This window comes from Stenella coeruleoalba, assembly GCF_951394435.1.
Source record: "Stenella coeruleoalba genome assembly, chromosome: 3".
NCBI lineage: Eukaryota > Metazoa > Chordata > Mammalia > Artiodactyla > Delphinidae > Stenella > Stenella coeruleoalba.
Genome location: NC_137148.1, coordinates 108,348,669 through 108,364,945, shown reverse-complemented (window position 1 = coordinate 108,364,945; position 16,277 = coordinate 108,348,669). Strand labels below are relative to the sequence as shown.

The window sequence follows — 16,277 nt, the reverse complement described above, 5'->3', positions numbered from 1 at the left end:
AGAATCAGGAAAGTGAGTGATTGGGAAAAAGAATCAAATCATGAATTGGGGAAAAGGGACCATGCCTCCCTGTATTGTTCTAAGAGTTATAAAATCTGTAAAGTCAAAGTCAGAATAGAAGTAGACTACATAGCATCCAGCACTGACAAGGCCTTAAAGAGCTTTCCCACTGCAGTGCTCTGTCTGGCTGAACAGAATGACAGTGGTACTCAGGCAAAATCCAGAATGCAGTAGCAACACAACTAATGACATAAGATGAATTCAAGTTCAGAAGTTATTTATTAAACTGCAAAATGCCTATTTTGACTGCTAAGCATCTAAGCATATATGTTTTTCCTTGACAGAGTCTCTGGGATTGACACCTATGAAGACTCAAAATTGAAGAACTATAAGGACTGAGTATTCTAGTGCCTGCTCTACTGGGTAAATTAAATCCAAAAGAACTGGGGGAAGAAATGCTTCCATGTTTTGTCTATATAAACCCAATATTTAGTTAGTTACCTGTTTCACAAGAACCTGTGACTAAGGTGAAGAGAAATGATCTCTTCCTTTATACAATTACCTAATTCCTTATAGCTTTCTAAGTCAGTTTTCAATTAAGCACCATTTCCTACATGAACTGTTACTCCTACCAAATGCAACTGTTACATAGGGCTGAACTGGACATAATTTAAACATGTTCATGAAAAAAACCACTAATTGGCTTAGCACTACACCCTTACAGGGAAGGAGAAGCATTTACAGAAATACAATTTGTGAAGAATAAACGTATTTTGGAACCTGAGCCAAAGGTTTCTCACCAATACCTTAATAAGTCACCATGCAGGTTGTTTTCACAGGCAACAACACAGCCAGGTCAACTGTTGCTCCTGGCAACTTCCATTGTCCCAAAATATGTGGAAGATGGAGAAGCCAATGACTGAAATCCACAGTTAGGAATACAGGCCAAACCTCAACAAACTGCTACTGGAAGCAACTGGATACCATAATATTAAACATAGACATATGAAAACAGAATGAGCACACAAAGAAATGAACAGCTGCTAAGATCACAACGCTCAGAGTCAGACCCAATGAGGGTATTACCACACACACACACACAGATACATCTCACCATACCTGTTTACAATCCCAGGCCCTTGCTCTCAAATAAATATATTGAACATTTACAACAGAATGAATGCCTTATGAATGCAAGCTTTTATTATAACTCTAAATAAAAGTCATACTTCTAAAATAAGCTACAAATTGCTTTTTTTTTGTGAAACTGATGTGACTTGGTGCCACAGCTAACCTTTCTCTCATAGCAGCAGTATCATCAGCCCGTGGCAGCAAGGAAATGTTCATTTCTGGCATCCCATGGGCTCCCATACAGGCAACTTCATAAAGCATGCAGATACTACTCTGCTGAAGTTTCAAATGAATAGAAGTGATCATTGTGCTTATGGATCTCATACCTTCCAAAATATACATAAATGGTGACAAATTAAAATAGCAGTTCTTTGCTTACCAATAAAATCATAAGGCAGAGGGGATGGAGGTGGAAAGAGAAATTGTTAAAAATGCGGGAAAAAATGCAAAACAGTGCTAGCATTCACAAAAAAGATCATGCTAAAATCAGATCCATATTCATAAAAATCAATCATTAAGCCACAATCCAAAGAACTCTGTCCGTGAGTCCAAAGGCATGCATGCCAGCTGAAGGAAATGCAGGATTCTTCTGACAATAGTTTCTTCAGAGCAGAATAGTAACGTGTCACTGGAGTAATCACAACAGGGTGAACAAGACGCCATCACACTTTTTTGCAATTGAAAAGGAAAGAAAAGTAATTACAATAAAAAAAATTAAACAACAGTGGAAACAAAACATAGAAATTCACAGTGACCTATAAAACCAAAGCATAATCCAAATGATTTTTACCCTTTAGGGGTTCATGCCTCTTAATAGTTGTCTTTTTAATTTGAAAACTTTATAATGAAAGATTTATCTGTAATGGTATTAAATATAAAATCACTACACACGGGATTTCATGCAGTATTAATACTCAGTAACTTCACTCATGTTTAAAGGACACATAAGAGACATCTTGTCACTAGAATCTCAAAGCCTCCCCCCAAACAAGATGTCTTAAAGCATTTAAAGTTTCTCATAAGGAAAACAACCACCTGAAACTAATATTCAAAATGCAGTAACTGCCTAAGGTCATCACTTGGCCAACTAAAGTATTTTTACCTTTTCTAGGAAGTTCACAGTTTTTAAAAAATAAGAACAAGATATTTATTTTTTAACCCCAAGATTGAACTAGGGCTGTTTATGTCATCAGCTGTTAGTGAATGGCCATGTATGATCTGAACTTCCAGCCTGTGCTCTGAGGTACTCACTGGAGGAGGGGTCCAGGGCTATCCTGCCTTCATGTCCACGAGCTGCATCTGCACGTTGGCAGCCATGCCACCCCCGTAGCCTCCCTTGGACTGCATCTGGTTCTGAATGGAGCTAACCTGCAACAAGACAAGAACAGAACCAGTCAGGAACTAGGGCCACTGCAAGTAAGCAATTCTTGCCTAATATTTTAGCTGGGCTGCTTTTCCCAAAAGGGTACCTTTTAAAGACTTAAACTTGTTCTCATTAAAGGCAAAATGCTGAAGCTAGTGACTGAAGCATTTTTTTTGCCACAACTCCCTCTTCACCCATCCCCCCACTCCTGCAACTTTCTCCACTTGGCAATTACAAAAACGTTTTGTAATTCACAAGGCACATTTCAAAAGCAGTTAAAAAGATACAGATGAACTCAACTTTGTCCCTCAAACACCTTAATTTACAAACACCTCACATATATGTTCACCTCAATTACCTGGATTAGAATCAGATTCAAAAATAAATATGAATGAAACTAAACCAGAGGTAAACTTTAAAAGTCCATGTGGGACTTCCCTGGTGGCACAGTGGTTAAGAATCCGCCTGCCAGTGCAGGGGACACAGGTTCGAGCCCTGGTACAGGAAGATCCCACATGTCACGGAGCAACAAAGCCTGTGAGCCACAACTACTGAGCCTGTGTGCCGCAATTACTGGAGCCCATGCGACTAGAGCCCATGCTCTGCAACAAGAGAAGCCACCGCGATGAGAAGCCTGCGCACTGCAATGAAAAGTAGCCCCCGCTCGCCACAACTAGAGAAAGCCCGTGTGCAGCAACGAAGACCCAATGCAGCCAAAAATACATAAATGAATAAATTTTTTAAAAGTCCATATGGTAAAATTTACATACTTAATACAGTCTTAGTATAGTCTGATAAAGTGAAAAGGAGTATAAGAATCCAAAGACTTGGAACATTCAAAGCAAGTTTAGCCAGAGGCCACACCCCAGGAGACATATGAGCCCAGGGTGGAATCATCATTCTCTCCAGCTTTTATCACGTGGTTAGAGCCCCTGAACTTTTGACTCATCCTCTGCCTGAGCCTGCAAACAACATCCCCTTAACAGCCCTCAGGGAACAGGCTGGTCTCAGGTTTACAAGGATGGCTTCAAAATATGACATCATGTAACCCTCACAACAACACCAGGAAGAAGCAGTAGACAGTGAACCTGTGAAACCCTAGGCATCCTATCCTCAACCCTGATAAAGGCAGAACCCCAGGCCTGTGCACTCATTTTCTCTACCTGCAACATTGCTGAGTGGCCCCAGGAGTGCCATATACCTTCCAGGACTTCATTAACCAACCTTCTAAAAATAAAAATAAAAAAAACATAATTTTATATGTACCAATGAAGTTTCCTTGGAATAGGACATAAAACTGGTGCAGTTAAAAGCAAGCAATTGCCAAACAACCAGCAAGAGAGAAACACAGATCCACCCGTCAGCAGACAGGGTGCCTAAAGTCATACTGAGCTCACAACCACCTATAAACACACCCCTTGACACAGCACTGGCCACCAGAGGGATAAGACCCAGCTCCACCCACCAGCAAGAAGGCACCAGTCCCTCCCACCAGGAAACCTCCAGAAGCCTGAGGACCACTCTCACCCACCAGAGGGCAGACACCAGAAGAGGAGCTATGATACTCCAGCCTGCATAAAGGAGTCCACAAAGAAGGTGAGACAAAATGAGATGGCAGAGAAATATGTTTCAGACGAAACAACAAGATAAAAACCCACAAGAACTAAATGAAGAGGAGATAGGCAACCTACCTGAAAAAGAATTTAGAGTAATGATAGTAAAGATGATACAAAATCGTGGGAAAAGAATGGAGGCACAGATTGAGAAGTTACAAGAAATGTTTAACAAAGAGCTAGAGGATGTAATGAACAAATAAAGATGAACAATAACTGCAATGAAAAATACACTAGAAGGAATCAACAGCAGAATGACTGAGGGAGAAAAATAAGTGAGCTAGAAGACAATGTTGGAAATCACTGCCACAGAACAAAGAAAAAAGAATGAAATGAGGACAGTCTCCGAGACCTCTGGGAAACATTAAAACATACCAACCTTTGCATTTTAAGGGTGCAAGAAGAGAGAAAGGGCCCAAGATAATAATATCTGAAGAGATTATAGCCGAAAACTTCCCTAACATGAGAAAGGAAACACTGAAGTCCAGGAAGCGCAGAGTCCCATAAAACATGACCCCAAGTAGGAACGCACCAACATGCATATTAATCGAACTGATAAAAATTAAAGACAAAGAAAAAAATATTAAAAACACCAAGGGAAAAGCAACAAATAACATACAAGGGAAACCCCATAAGATTATCAGGTGATTTTTCAGTATAAACTCTGCAGGCCAGAAGGAAGTGGCACAATATATTTAAAGTGATTAAAGGGAAAAACCTACAACCAAGAATACTCTACGCAGCAAGGCTCTCATTTAGATTTGATGGAGAAATCAAAAGCTTTACAGGGGCCTCCCTGGTGGCACAGTTGTTAAGAATCTGCCTGCCAATGCAGGGGTTCGATCCCACATGCCACGGAGCAACTAAGCCTGTGTGCCACAACTACTGAAGCCCACATGCCTAGAGCCTGTGCTCCACAACAAGAGAAGCCACTGCAACGAGAAGCCCACACTGCATCCAAGAGTAGCCCCTGCTTGCCGCAACTAGAGAAAGCCAGCACGTGGCAACGAAGACCCAACACAGCCAAAAAATAAAAAGGCTTTACACACAAGCAAAAGATAAGAGAATTTATTTAGTACCACCAAACCAGCATTACAACAAATCTGAAAGGAACATCTCTAGGTGGAAAAGAAGAGACCACAACTAGACTCAAGAAAGTACGAATGGGGAAGTTCACTGGCAGAAGCAAACATAAAGTAAAGGTAGGAAATCTTCCACACACAAACAGAATATCAAAACCAGCAATCATGAGGAGAGTACAGATGCAGGATATTGGAAATGCATTTGAAATAAAGATATCAACCATTTAAAACAATCTTGTACATACACAGACTACTATAGCAAAACCTCATGGGAACCACAAACCAAAAATCTAGAATAGCTACACACACAAAAAAGAAAAAAGCAATCCAAACACATCACTAAAGATAAGACATCAAGGGACTTCCCTGGTGGACCAGTGGTTAAGACTCTGCACTTCCATTGCAGGGGCCACAAATTCAATCCCTGATCTGGGAACTAAGATCCTGCATGTCACTCAGCATGCCCCCCCACCCCAAAAAAAAGACAAAAGAGAGAAAGAGAAAAAAGTAGACATTAAATCACAAGAGAATAAAAGAGGAAGAGAAGAAACATGACCTTAAGAAACAAATCCAAAACAATTAAAAAAATAGCAAGTACGTACATATCAATAATTACCTTAATGTTAATGGATTAAATGCTCCAACCAAAAGACACAGACTGGCTGAAACAAAAACAGGACCTATATATACGCTGTCTACAAGAGACACACTTCAGATCAAGGGACACATGCAGACTAAAAGTGAGAGGATGGAAAAAGGTATTCCATACAAATGGAAATCAAAAGAAAACTGCAGTACCAATACTCATATCAGACAAAATAAACTTTAAAATAAAAATAAAGACTGTTACAAGACAAAGAAGGACATTACATAATGGTAAAGGGATCAATCCAAGAAGATATAACGATTACAAATATATATACACCCAACACAAGAGCACCTCAATACATAAGGAAAATGCTAACAGCTATAAAAGAAGAAATCGACAGTAGCACAATAGTGGGGAACTTTAACACCTCACTTACGCCAATGGACAGATCATCTAGACAGAAAATTAATAAGGAAACAAAAGCTTTAAATGACAGAATAGGCCAGACAGATTTCATTGATATTTACAGGACATTCCATCCAAAAACAGCAGATATAGTTTCTTCTCAAAGGCACACAGAGCATTCTCCAGGATAGATCACATCTTGAGTCACAAATCAAGCCTTGGTAAATTTCAGAAAATTGAAATCAATACCAAGCATCATTTCTGACCACAGCGCTATGGGATTAGAAACTACAGGGGAAAAAATGTAAAAAAAAAAAACAAAAAAACACATGGAGGCTAAACAATGGTACTAAACAACCAATGGATCATTGAAAAACTCAAAGAAGAAATGAGAAAATACCTCGAGACAAATGACAATGAAAACACAATGGTCCAAAGTTTTGGGGGTGCAGCAAAAGCAGTTCCAAGAGGAAAGTTTATAGAACTACAATCGTACCTCAGGAAGCAAGAAAAATCTCAAACAACCTAACCTTACACCTAAAACAACTAGAGAAAGAACAACAAACAAAACCCAAGGTTAGTAGAAGGAAAGAAATCATAAAGATCAGAGCAGAAATAAATGAAACAGACAGACAAAACAATAGCAAAGATCAATAAAACTAAAAGCTGGTTCTTGGAAAGATAAACAAAATTAATAAACCTTTAGCCAGACCCACCAAGAAAAAAGGGAGAGGACTCAAATCAATAAAATTAGAAATGAAAAAGGAGAGTTACAACAGACACCACAGAAATACAAAGGACCATAAGTTGACTACAAACAACTATATGCCAATAAAATGGACAAGCTAGAAGAAATGGACAAACTCTTACAAAGATACAATCTTCCAAGACTGAACCAGGAAGAAAAAGAAAATATGAACAGACCAATCACAAGTAGTGAAATTATAGGGCTTCCCTGGTGGCACAGGGGTTGAGAATCCGCCTGCCGATGCAGGGGACACGGGTTCGTGCCCCAGTCCGGGAAGATCCCACGTGCCACAGAGCGGCTAGGCCCGTGAACCATGGCCACTGAGCCTGCACGTCCAGAGCCTGTGCTCCGCAAGGGGAGAGGCCACAACAGTGAGAGGCCCGCATACCGCAAAAAAAAAAAAAAAAAAAAAAAATGTGGAACAACAAGTACTGAAATTGAAACAGTGATTAAAAAAATTCCAACAAGCAAAAGTCCAGGACCAGATGGCTTCACAGGCAAATGCTATCAAACATTTAGAGAAGAGTTAACACCTACCCTCCTGAAACCCTTCCAAAAGATTACAGAGAAAAGAACACTCCCAAGCTCATTCTATGAGGCCAACACTACCCTGATACTGAAACTAGACAAAGACACCACACACAAAAAAGAAAATTACAGGCCAGTATCACCAATGAACGGAGACACAAAAATACTCAAAGTACTAGCAAACTGAATCCAACAATATATTAAAAGGATCGTACATTATGATCAAGTGGGATTTATCCCAGGGATGCAAGAATTCTTCAATATCTTCAAATCAATCAGTGTGCTACATACACCACAGTAATAAACTGAATGAAAACCATGTGATCATCTCAATAGATACACAAAAAGCTTCTGAGAAAATTCAACACCGATTTATGATAAAAGCTCTTCAGCAAGTGGGAATAGAGGGAACCTACCTCAACATAATAGAGGCCATATATGACACACCCACAGCTAACATCATTCTCAATGATGAAAACCTGAAAGCGTTCCCTCTAAGATCAGGAACAAGACAAGGATGTCCACTGTCACCACTTTCATTCAAAACACTTTTGGAAGTCCTAGACCCAGCAATCAGAGAAGAAAAAGAAATAAAAGGAATACAAACTGGAAAAGAAGAAGTAAAACTGTCACTGTTTGCAGATGACATGATACTATACATAGAGAATCCTAAAGATGCCACCAGAAAACTATAATCAATGAATTTGGTAAAGTAGCAGGGTACCAAATTAATGCACAGAAATATCTTGCATTCCTATACACTAATGATAAAAAATCTGGAAAAGAAATTAAGGAAACACTCCCATTTACCATTGGAACAAAAAGAATAAAATACCTAGGAATAAACCTACCTAGGGAGACAAAAGACCTGTATGCAGAAAACTATAAGACACTGATGAAAGAAAGTAAAGATGATACAAACGGATGGAGAGATACCATGTGCCTGGATTGGAAGAATCAATATTGTGAAAATGACCATACTACCCAAGGCAATCTACAGATTCTACGCAATCCCTATCAAATTACCAATGACGTTTTTCAGAGAACTAGAACAAAAAATTATTAAAGACACAGAAGACTCCAAGTAATCAAAGCAATCCTGAGAAAGAAAAATGGAGCTGGAGAAATCAGGCTCCCTGACTTGAGACTAACTACAAAGTAACAGTAATCAAAATAGTATGGTAAAGGCACAGAAACAGAAATAGAGATCAGTGGAACAGGATAGAATGCCCAGAAATAAACTCACAAATCTATGGTCACCTAATCTATAACAAAGGAGGCAAGAAAGCTACAGTAATCAAGACAGTATGGTACTGGCACAAAAGCCAGTACAGATCAATGATACAGGATAGAATGCCCAGAAATAAACCCAAGCACATATGGTCACTTAATTTACGACAACAGAGGCAAGAAATACAATGGAGAAAGGAGAGCCTCTTCAATAAGTGGTGCTGCGAAAACTGGACAGCTACATGGAAAAGAATGAAATTAGAACACTCCCTAACACCATACACAAAAATAAACTCCAAATGAATTAAAGACCTAAATGTTAGACCAGACACTATAAAACTCTTAGAGGAAAACATAGCAAAAACACTCTTTGATATAAACCACAGCAAGATCTTTTTTGACCCACCTCCTAGAATTAACAGAAATAAAAACCAAAACAAACAAATGGGAGTTAATTAAACTTAAAAGCTTTTGCACAGCAAAGGAAACGATAATCAAGACGAAAAGCCAACCCTCAGAATGGGAGAAAATATTTGCAAATTAAACAACAAAGGATTAATTTCCAAAGTATACAAACAGCTCATAGAGCTCAATATCAAAAAAACAATCCAGTTAAATAATTGGTGGAAGACCTAAAAAGACATTTCACCAAGGAAGACATACAGATGGCCAAGGAGGAGCATGAAAAGATGCTCAACATCACTAATTATTAGAGAAATGCACATAAAAACTACAATGAGGTATCACCTCACACCAGTCAGAATGGCAATTATGAAAAAAGTAAGAAGGAATGGTGGTGAAAAGGGAACCCTCCTGCACTGTTGGTGGGAATGTAAATTGATACAACCACTATGGAAAACAGTACGGAGGTTCCTTAAAAAACTAAAAATAGAACTACCATATGACCCAGGAATCCCACTACTGGGCATATACCCTGAGAAAACCATAATTCAAAAAGAGACATGTACCACAATGTTCACTGAAGCACTATTTACAATAGCCAGGATATGGAAACAACCTAAGTGTCCATCATCAGATGAATGCATAAAGAAGATGTGGCACATATATACAATGGAATATTACTCAGCCATAAAAAGAAACAAAATTGAGCTATTTGTAATGAGGTGGATAGACCTAGAGTCTGTCATACAGAGTGAAGTAAGTCAGAGAAAGACAAATACCGTATGCTAACACATATATATGGAATTTAAGAAAAAAAAAATGTCATGAAGAACCTAAGGGTAAGACAGGAATAAAGACACAGACCTACTAAAGAACGGACTTGAGGATATGGGGAGGGGGAAGGGTGAGCTGTGAAGAAGCGAGAGAGAGGCATGGACATATATACACTACCAAACGTAAGGTAGATAGCTAGTGGGAAGCAGCCACATAGCACAGGGAGATCAGCTCGGTGCTTTGTGACCGCCTGGAGGGGTGGGATAGGGAGGGTGGGAGGGAGGGAGATGCAAGAGGGAAAAGATACGGGAACATATGTATATGTATAACTGATTCACTTTGTTATAAAGCAGAAACTAACACACCATTCTAAAGCAATTATATCCCAATAAAGATATTAAAAAAAAACTGGAATTTTGGAGGAAAAAATAATAAAAAATAAAAAAAATACACAATGGAGAAAAGACAGTCTCTTCAATAAGCGGTGCTGGGAAAAACAGAGAGCTACATGTAAAAGAAATAAATTAGAACACTCTCTAACACCATACACAAAATTCAACTCAAAATGGATCAAAGACCTAAATGAAAGGCCAGACACTATAAAACTCTTAGAAGAAAACATAGGCAGAACACGCTCTGACATAAATTGCAACAATATCTTTTGGGATCTACCTCCTAGAGTAATGATAATTAAAACAAAAATAAACAAATGGGACCTAATGAAACTTAAAAGCTTCTGCACAGCAAAAGAAACCATAAGCAATACAAAAAGACAACCCACACAATGAGAGAAAATATTTGCAAATGAAGCAACCGACAAGGGATTAATGTACAAAATATACAAATGGCTCATACAGCTGAATATCAAAAAACCAAAAAACCAATTCCAAAAATGGGCAAGGAAGAAGAACTACAATCCTGCAGCCTGTGGAACAAAAAAACACATGCACAGAAAGACAAGATAAAAAGGCAGAGGGCTATGTACCAGATGAAGGAACAAGATACAACCCCAGAAAAACAACTAAATGAAGTGGAGATACGCAACCTTCTAGAAAAAGATTTCAGAATGATAGTAAAGATGATCCAGGACCTTGGAAAAACGATGGAGGTAAAGATGGAGAAGATGCAAGAAATGTGTAACAAAGACCTAGAAGAATTAAAGAAGAAACAAACAGAGATGAACAATACAATAACTGAAATGAAAACTACACTAGAAGAAATCAATAGCAGAATAACTGAGGCAGAAGAATGGATAAGTGACCTGGAAGACAGAATGGTGGAATTCATTGCTGCGGAACAGAATAAAGAAAAAAGAATGAAAAGAAATGAAGACGGCCTAAGAGATCTCGGGGATAATATTAAATGCAACAACATTCGCATTATAGGAGTCCCGGAAGGAGAAGAGACAGAGAAAGGACCAGAGAAAATATCTGAAGAGATTACAGTCGAAAACTTCCCTAACATGGGAAAGGAAACAGCCACCCAAGTCCAGGAAGTGCAGCGAGTCCCATACAGGATAAAGCCAAGGAGAAACACGTCAAGACACACAGTAATCAAATTGGCAAAAATTAAACACAAAGAAAAATTATTGAAAGCAGCAAGGGAAAAACGACAAATAACATACAAGGGAACTCCCATAAGGTTAACAGCTGATTTCTCAGCAGAAACTCTACAAGCCAGAAGGGAGTGGCATGATATAATTAAAGTGATGAAAGGGAAGAAGCTACAACCAAAATTACTCTACCCTGCAAGGATCTCAATCAGATTCGATGCAAAAATCAAAAGCTCTACAGACAAGCAAAAGCTAAGCGAATTCAGCACCACCAAACCAGCTCTACAACAAATGCTAAAGGAACTTCTCTAAGTGGGAAACACAAGAGAAGAAAAGGATCTACAAAAACAAACCCATAACAATTAAGAAAATGGTCATAGGAACATACATATCAATAATTACCTTAAACGTGAACGGATTAAATGCTCCAACCAAAAGACACAGGCTTCCTGAATGGATACAAAAACAAGACCCATCTATATGATATCTACAAGAGACCCACTTCACACCTAGGGACACATACAAACTGAAAGTGACGGGATGGAAAAAGATATTCCATGCAAATGGAAATCAAAAGAAAGCTGGAGTAGCTATACTCTTATCAGATAAAATAGACTTTAAAATAAAGAATGTTACAAGAGACAAGGAAGGACACTACAAAATGATCAAGGGATCAATCCAAGAAGAAGATATAACAGTTATAAATATATACACATCCAACACAGGAGCACCTCAATACATGCAACTGCTAAGAGCTATTAAAAAAAAAAAAATCGACAGTAACACAATAATAGTAGGGGACTTTAACACCTCACTTACACCAATGGACAGATCATCCAAAATGAAAATAAATAAGGAAACAGAAGCTTTAAATGACACAATAGACCAGATAGATTTCATTGATATCTATAGGACATTCCATCCAAAAACAGCAGTTTACACTTTCTTCTCAAGAGCACATGGAACATTCTCCAGGATAGATCACATATTGGGTCACAAATCAAGCCTCAGTAAATTTAAGAAAACTGAAATCATATCAAGCACCTTTTCTGACAACAGTGCTATGAGATTAGAAATGAATTACAGGGAAAAAACCGTAAAAAACACAAACACATGGAGGCTAAACAATACGTTACTAAATAACCAAGAGATCACTGAAGAAATCAAAGAGGAAATCAAAAAATACCTAGAGACAAATGACAATGAAAACACGATGATCCAAAACATATGGGATGCAGCAAAAGGAATTCTAAGAGGGAAGTTTACAGCTATACAAGCCTACCTCAAGAAACAAGAAAAATCTCAAGTAAACAATCTAACCCTACACCTAAAGGAACTAGAGAAAGAAGAACAAACAAAACCCAAAGTTAGCAGAAGGAAAGAAATCATAGAGATACGAGCAGAAATAAATGAAATAGAAACAAAGAAAACAATAGCAAAGATCAATAAAACTAAAAACTGATTCTTTGAGAAATTCAACAAAATTGATAAACCATTAGCCCGACTCATCAAGAAAAAGGGAGAGGACTCAAATCAACAGAAGTTACAAAAGACACCACAGAAGTACAAAGCATCCTAAGAGACTACTACAAGCAAATCTATGCCAATAAAATGGACAACCTGGAAGAAATGGACAATTCTTAGAAAGGTATAACCTTCCAAGACTGACCCAGGAAGAAACAGAAAATATGAACAGACCAATCACAAGTAATGAAATTGAAACTGTGATTAAAAATCTTCCAGCAAACAAAAGTCCAGGACCAGATGGCTTCACAGGTGAATTCTATCAAACATGTAGAGAAGAGCTAACACCTATCCTTCTCAAACTCTTCCAAAAAATTGCAGAGGAAGGAACACTCTCAAACTCATTCTATGAGGCCACCATCACCCTGATACCAAAACCAGACAAAGACACTACAAAAAAGGAAATGACAGACCAATATCACCGATGAAAATAGATGCAAAAATCCTCAACAAAATATTAGCAAACAGAATCCAACAACACATTAAAAGGATCATACACCATGATCAAGTGGGATTTATTCCAGAGATGCAAGGATTCTTCAATATACACAAATCAATCAATGTCATACACCATATCAACAAATTGAAGAGTAAAAACCATATGATCATCTCAATAGATGCAGAAAAAAGCTTTTGACAAAATTCAACACCCATTTATGATAAAAACTCTCCAGAAAGTGGGCATAGAGGGAAGCTACCTCAACATAATAAAGGCCATATATGAAAAACCCACAGCAAACATCATTCTCAATGGTAAAAAACTGAAAGAATTTCCTCTAAGATCAGGAATGAGACAAGGATGTCCACTCTCACCACTATTATTCAACATAGTTTTGGAAGTCCTAGCCACGGCAATCAGAGAAGAAAAAGAAATAAAAGGAATACAAATTGGAAAAGAAGAAGTAAAACTGTCAATGTTTGCACATGACGTGATACTATACATAGAGAATCCTAAAAATGCCACCAGAAAACTACTAGAGCTAATTTATGAATTTGGTAAAGTTACAGGATACAAAATTAATGCAGAGAAATCTCTTGCATTCCTATACACTAATGATGAAAAATCTGAAAGACAAATTATGGAAACACTCCCATTTACCACTGCAACAAAAAGAAGAAAATACCTAGGAATAAACCTACCTAGGGAAACAAAAGACCTGTATGCAGAAAACTATAAGACACTGATGAAAAAGATTAATGATGATACCAACAGATGGAAAGATATACCATGCTCTTGGATTGGAAGAATCAATATTGGGAAAATGACTGTACTACCCAAAGCAATCTACAGATTCAATGAAATCCCTATCAAATTACCAATGGCATTTTTTGTTTTTGTTTTTTTTTTGCGGTACGCGGGCCTCTCACTGTTGGGGCCTCTCCCGTTGCGGAGCACAGGCTCCGGACGCGCAGGCTCAGCGGCCATGGCTCATGGGCCCAGCCTCTCCGCGGCATGTGGGATCTTCCCAGACTAGGGCACGAACCGGTGTCCCCTGCATCGGCAGGCGGACTCTCAACCACTGTGCCACCAGGGAAACCCACCAATGGCATTTTTTATGGAACTAGAACCAATCATCTTAAAATCTGTATGGAGACACAAAAGACCCTGAATAGCCAAAGCAGTCTTGAGGGAAAAAAACGGAGCTGGAGGAATCAGACTCCCTGACTTCAGACTATACTACAGAGCTACAGTAATCAAGACAATATGGTACTGGCACAAAAAGAGAAACATAGATCAACAGAACAAGATAGAAAGCCCAGAGATAAACCCACGCACCTATGGTCAACTAATCCTGGACAAAGGAGGCAAGGATGTACAACGGAGAAAAGACAGTCTCTTCAATAAGTGGTGCTGGGAAAAGTGGACAGCTACATATAAAAGAATGAAATTAGAACACTCCCTACCACCATACAGAAAAATAAACTCCAAATGGATTAGGGACCTAAATGTAAGACCGGACATTATAAAACTCTTGGAGGAAAACATAGGAAGAACACTCTTTGACATAAATCACAGCAAGATCTTTTTTGATCCACCTCCTAGAGTAATGGAAATAAAAACAAAAATAAACAAATGGAAACTAATGAAACTTCAAAGCTTTTGTACAGCAAAAGAAACCATAAACAAGACGAAAAGACAACCCTCAGAATGGGAGAAAATATTTGCAAAGGAATCAACGGACAAAGGATTAATCTCCAACATACATAAACAGCCCATCCAGGTCAATATGAAAGAAACAAACAACCCAATCCAAAATTGGGCAGAAGACCTAAATAGACATTTTTCCAAAGAAAACATACAGATGGCCAAGAAGCACATGAAAAGCTGCTCAACCTAATTATTAGAGAAATGCAAGTCAAAAGTACAATGAGGTATCACCTCACACCAGTTAGAATGGGCATCATCAGAAAATCTATAAAGAACAAATGCTGGAGAGGATGTGGAGAAAAGGGAACCGTCTTGCACTGTTGGTGGGAATGTAAATTGATACAGCCACTATAGAGAACAGTATGGAGGTTCCTTAAAAAACTACAAATAGAACTACCATATGATCCAGCAATCCCACTACTGGGCATATACCCAGAGAAAACCATAATTCAAAAAGACACATGCACCCCAGTGTTCAATGCAGGACTATTTACAATAGCCAGGTCATGGAAGCAACCTAAATGCCCACTGACAGACGAATGGATAACAAAGTTGTGGTACATATATACAATGGAATATTACCCAGCCATAAAAAGGAATGAAATTTGTTGAGACATGGATGGATCTAGAGACTGTCATACAGAGTGAAGTAAGTCAGAAAGAGAAAATCAAGTATCGTATATTAATGCATGTATGTGGAACCTAGAAAAATGGTACAGACACCAAGGGGGAAAACCGCGGTGGGGTGGGGATGGTGGTGTGCTGAATTGGGCGACTGTAATTGACATGTATACACTGATGTGTATAAAATTGATGACTAATAAGAACCTGCAGTATAAAAAAACAAAAAAAACAACTAATACTGAACTTTCTTTGGGTTATTTGTATGGAAATATGTTAATATAAATGTTTCAGACATTACAGGAAACTTCTAAAAATCTTATACGTTCTGGTTTAATGTTGTAAGTCATAATTCTAGTTATTACTTTAAAATGTATATCTTCTCAGAAATAACTAAATTTCCTTGTCAATTGCATTATTATGAACTTTCATCAAATCTTTATCCGTGGTCATTTTTAAGTCTTTTGTCATTTACAGACAGTTCTGGGTGTACTGTGATGCTTTTGCAAAAGTGTTCCTGATAAAAGGGTTTCATCTTCAAGGAATTCATGGAAAAGACTCTGACA

The 16,277-nt window shown here is 38.2% G+C and overlaps 1 protein-coding gene across 7 annotated transcripts in view; it reads right to left on the bottom strand.

The window, feature by feature from the left end:
• Positions 1-82: 82 nt before the first annotated feature.
• Positions 83-16,277, bottom strand: part of CDC42SE2 (CDC42 small effector 2) — a 111,747-nt gene continuing 95,552 nt past the window's right edge. For all 7 annotated transcript variants that reach the window (XM_079917424.1, XM_079917423.1, XM_079917422.1 and 4 more), the window contains 2 exons: positions 2,383-2,499; positions 83-1,798 (listed from right to left, as the gene is read on the bottom strand). In XM_079917424.1, the coding sequence (XP_079773550.1) occupies positions 2,401-2,499 (99 nt within the window). In that variant the 3' untranslated portion in view covers positions 83-1,798; positions 2,383-2,400. The remainder of the gene's footprint in view (positions 1,799-2,382; positions 2,500-16,277) is intronic.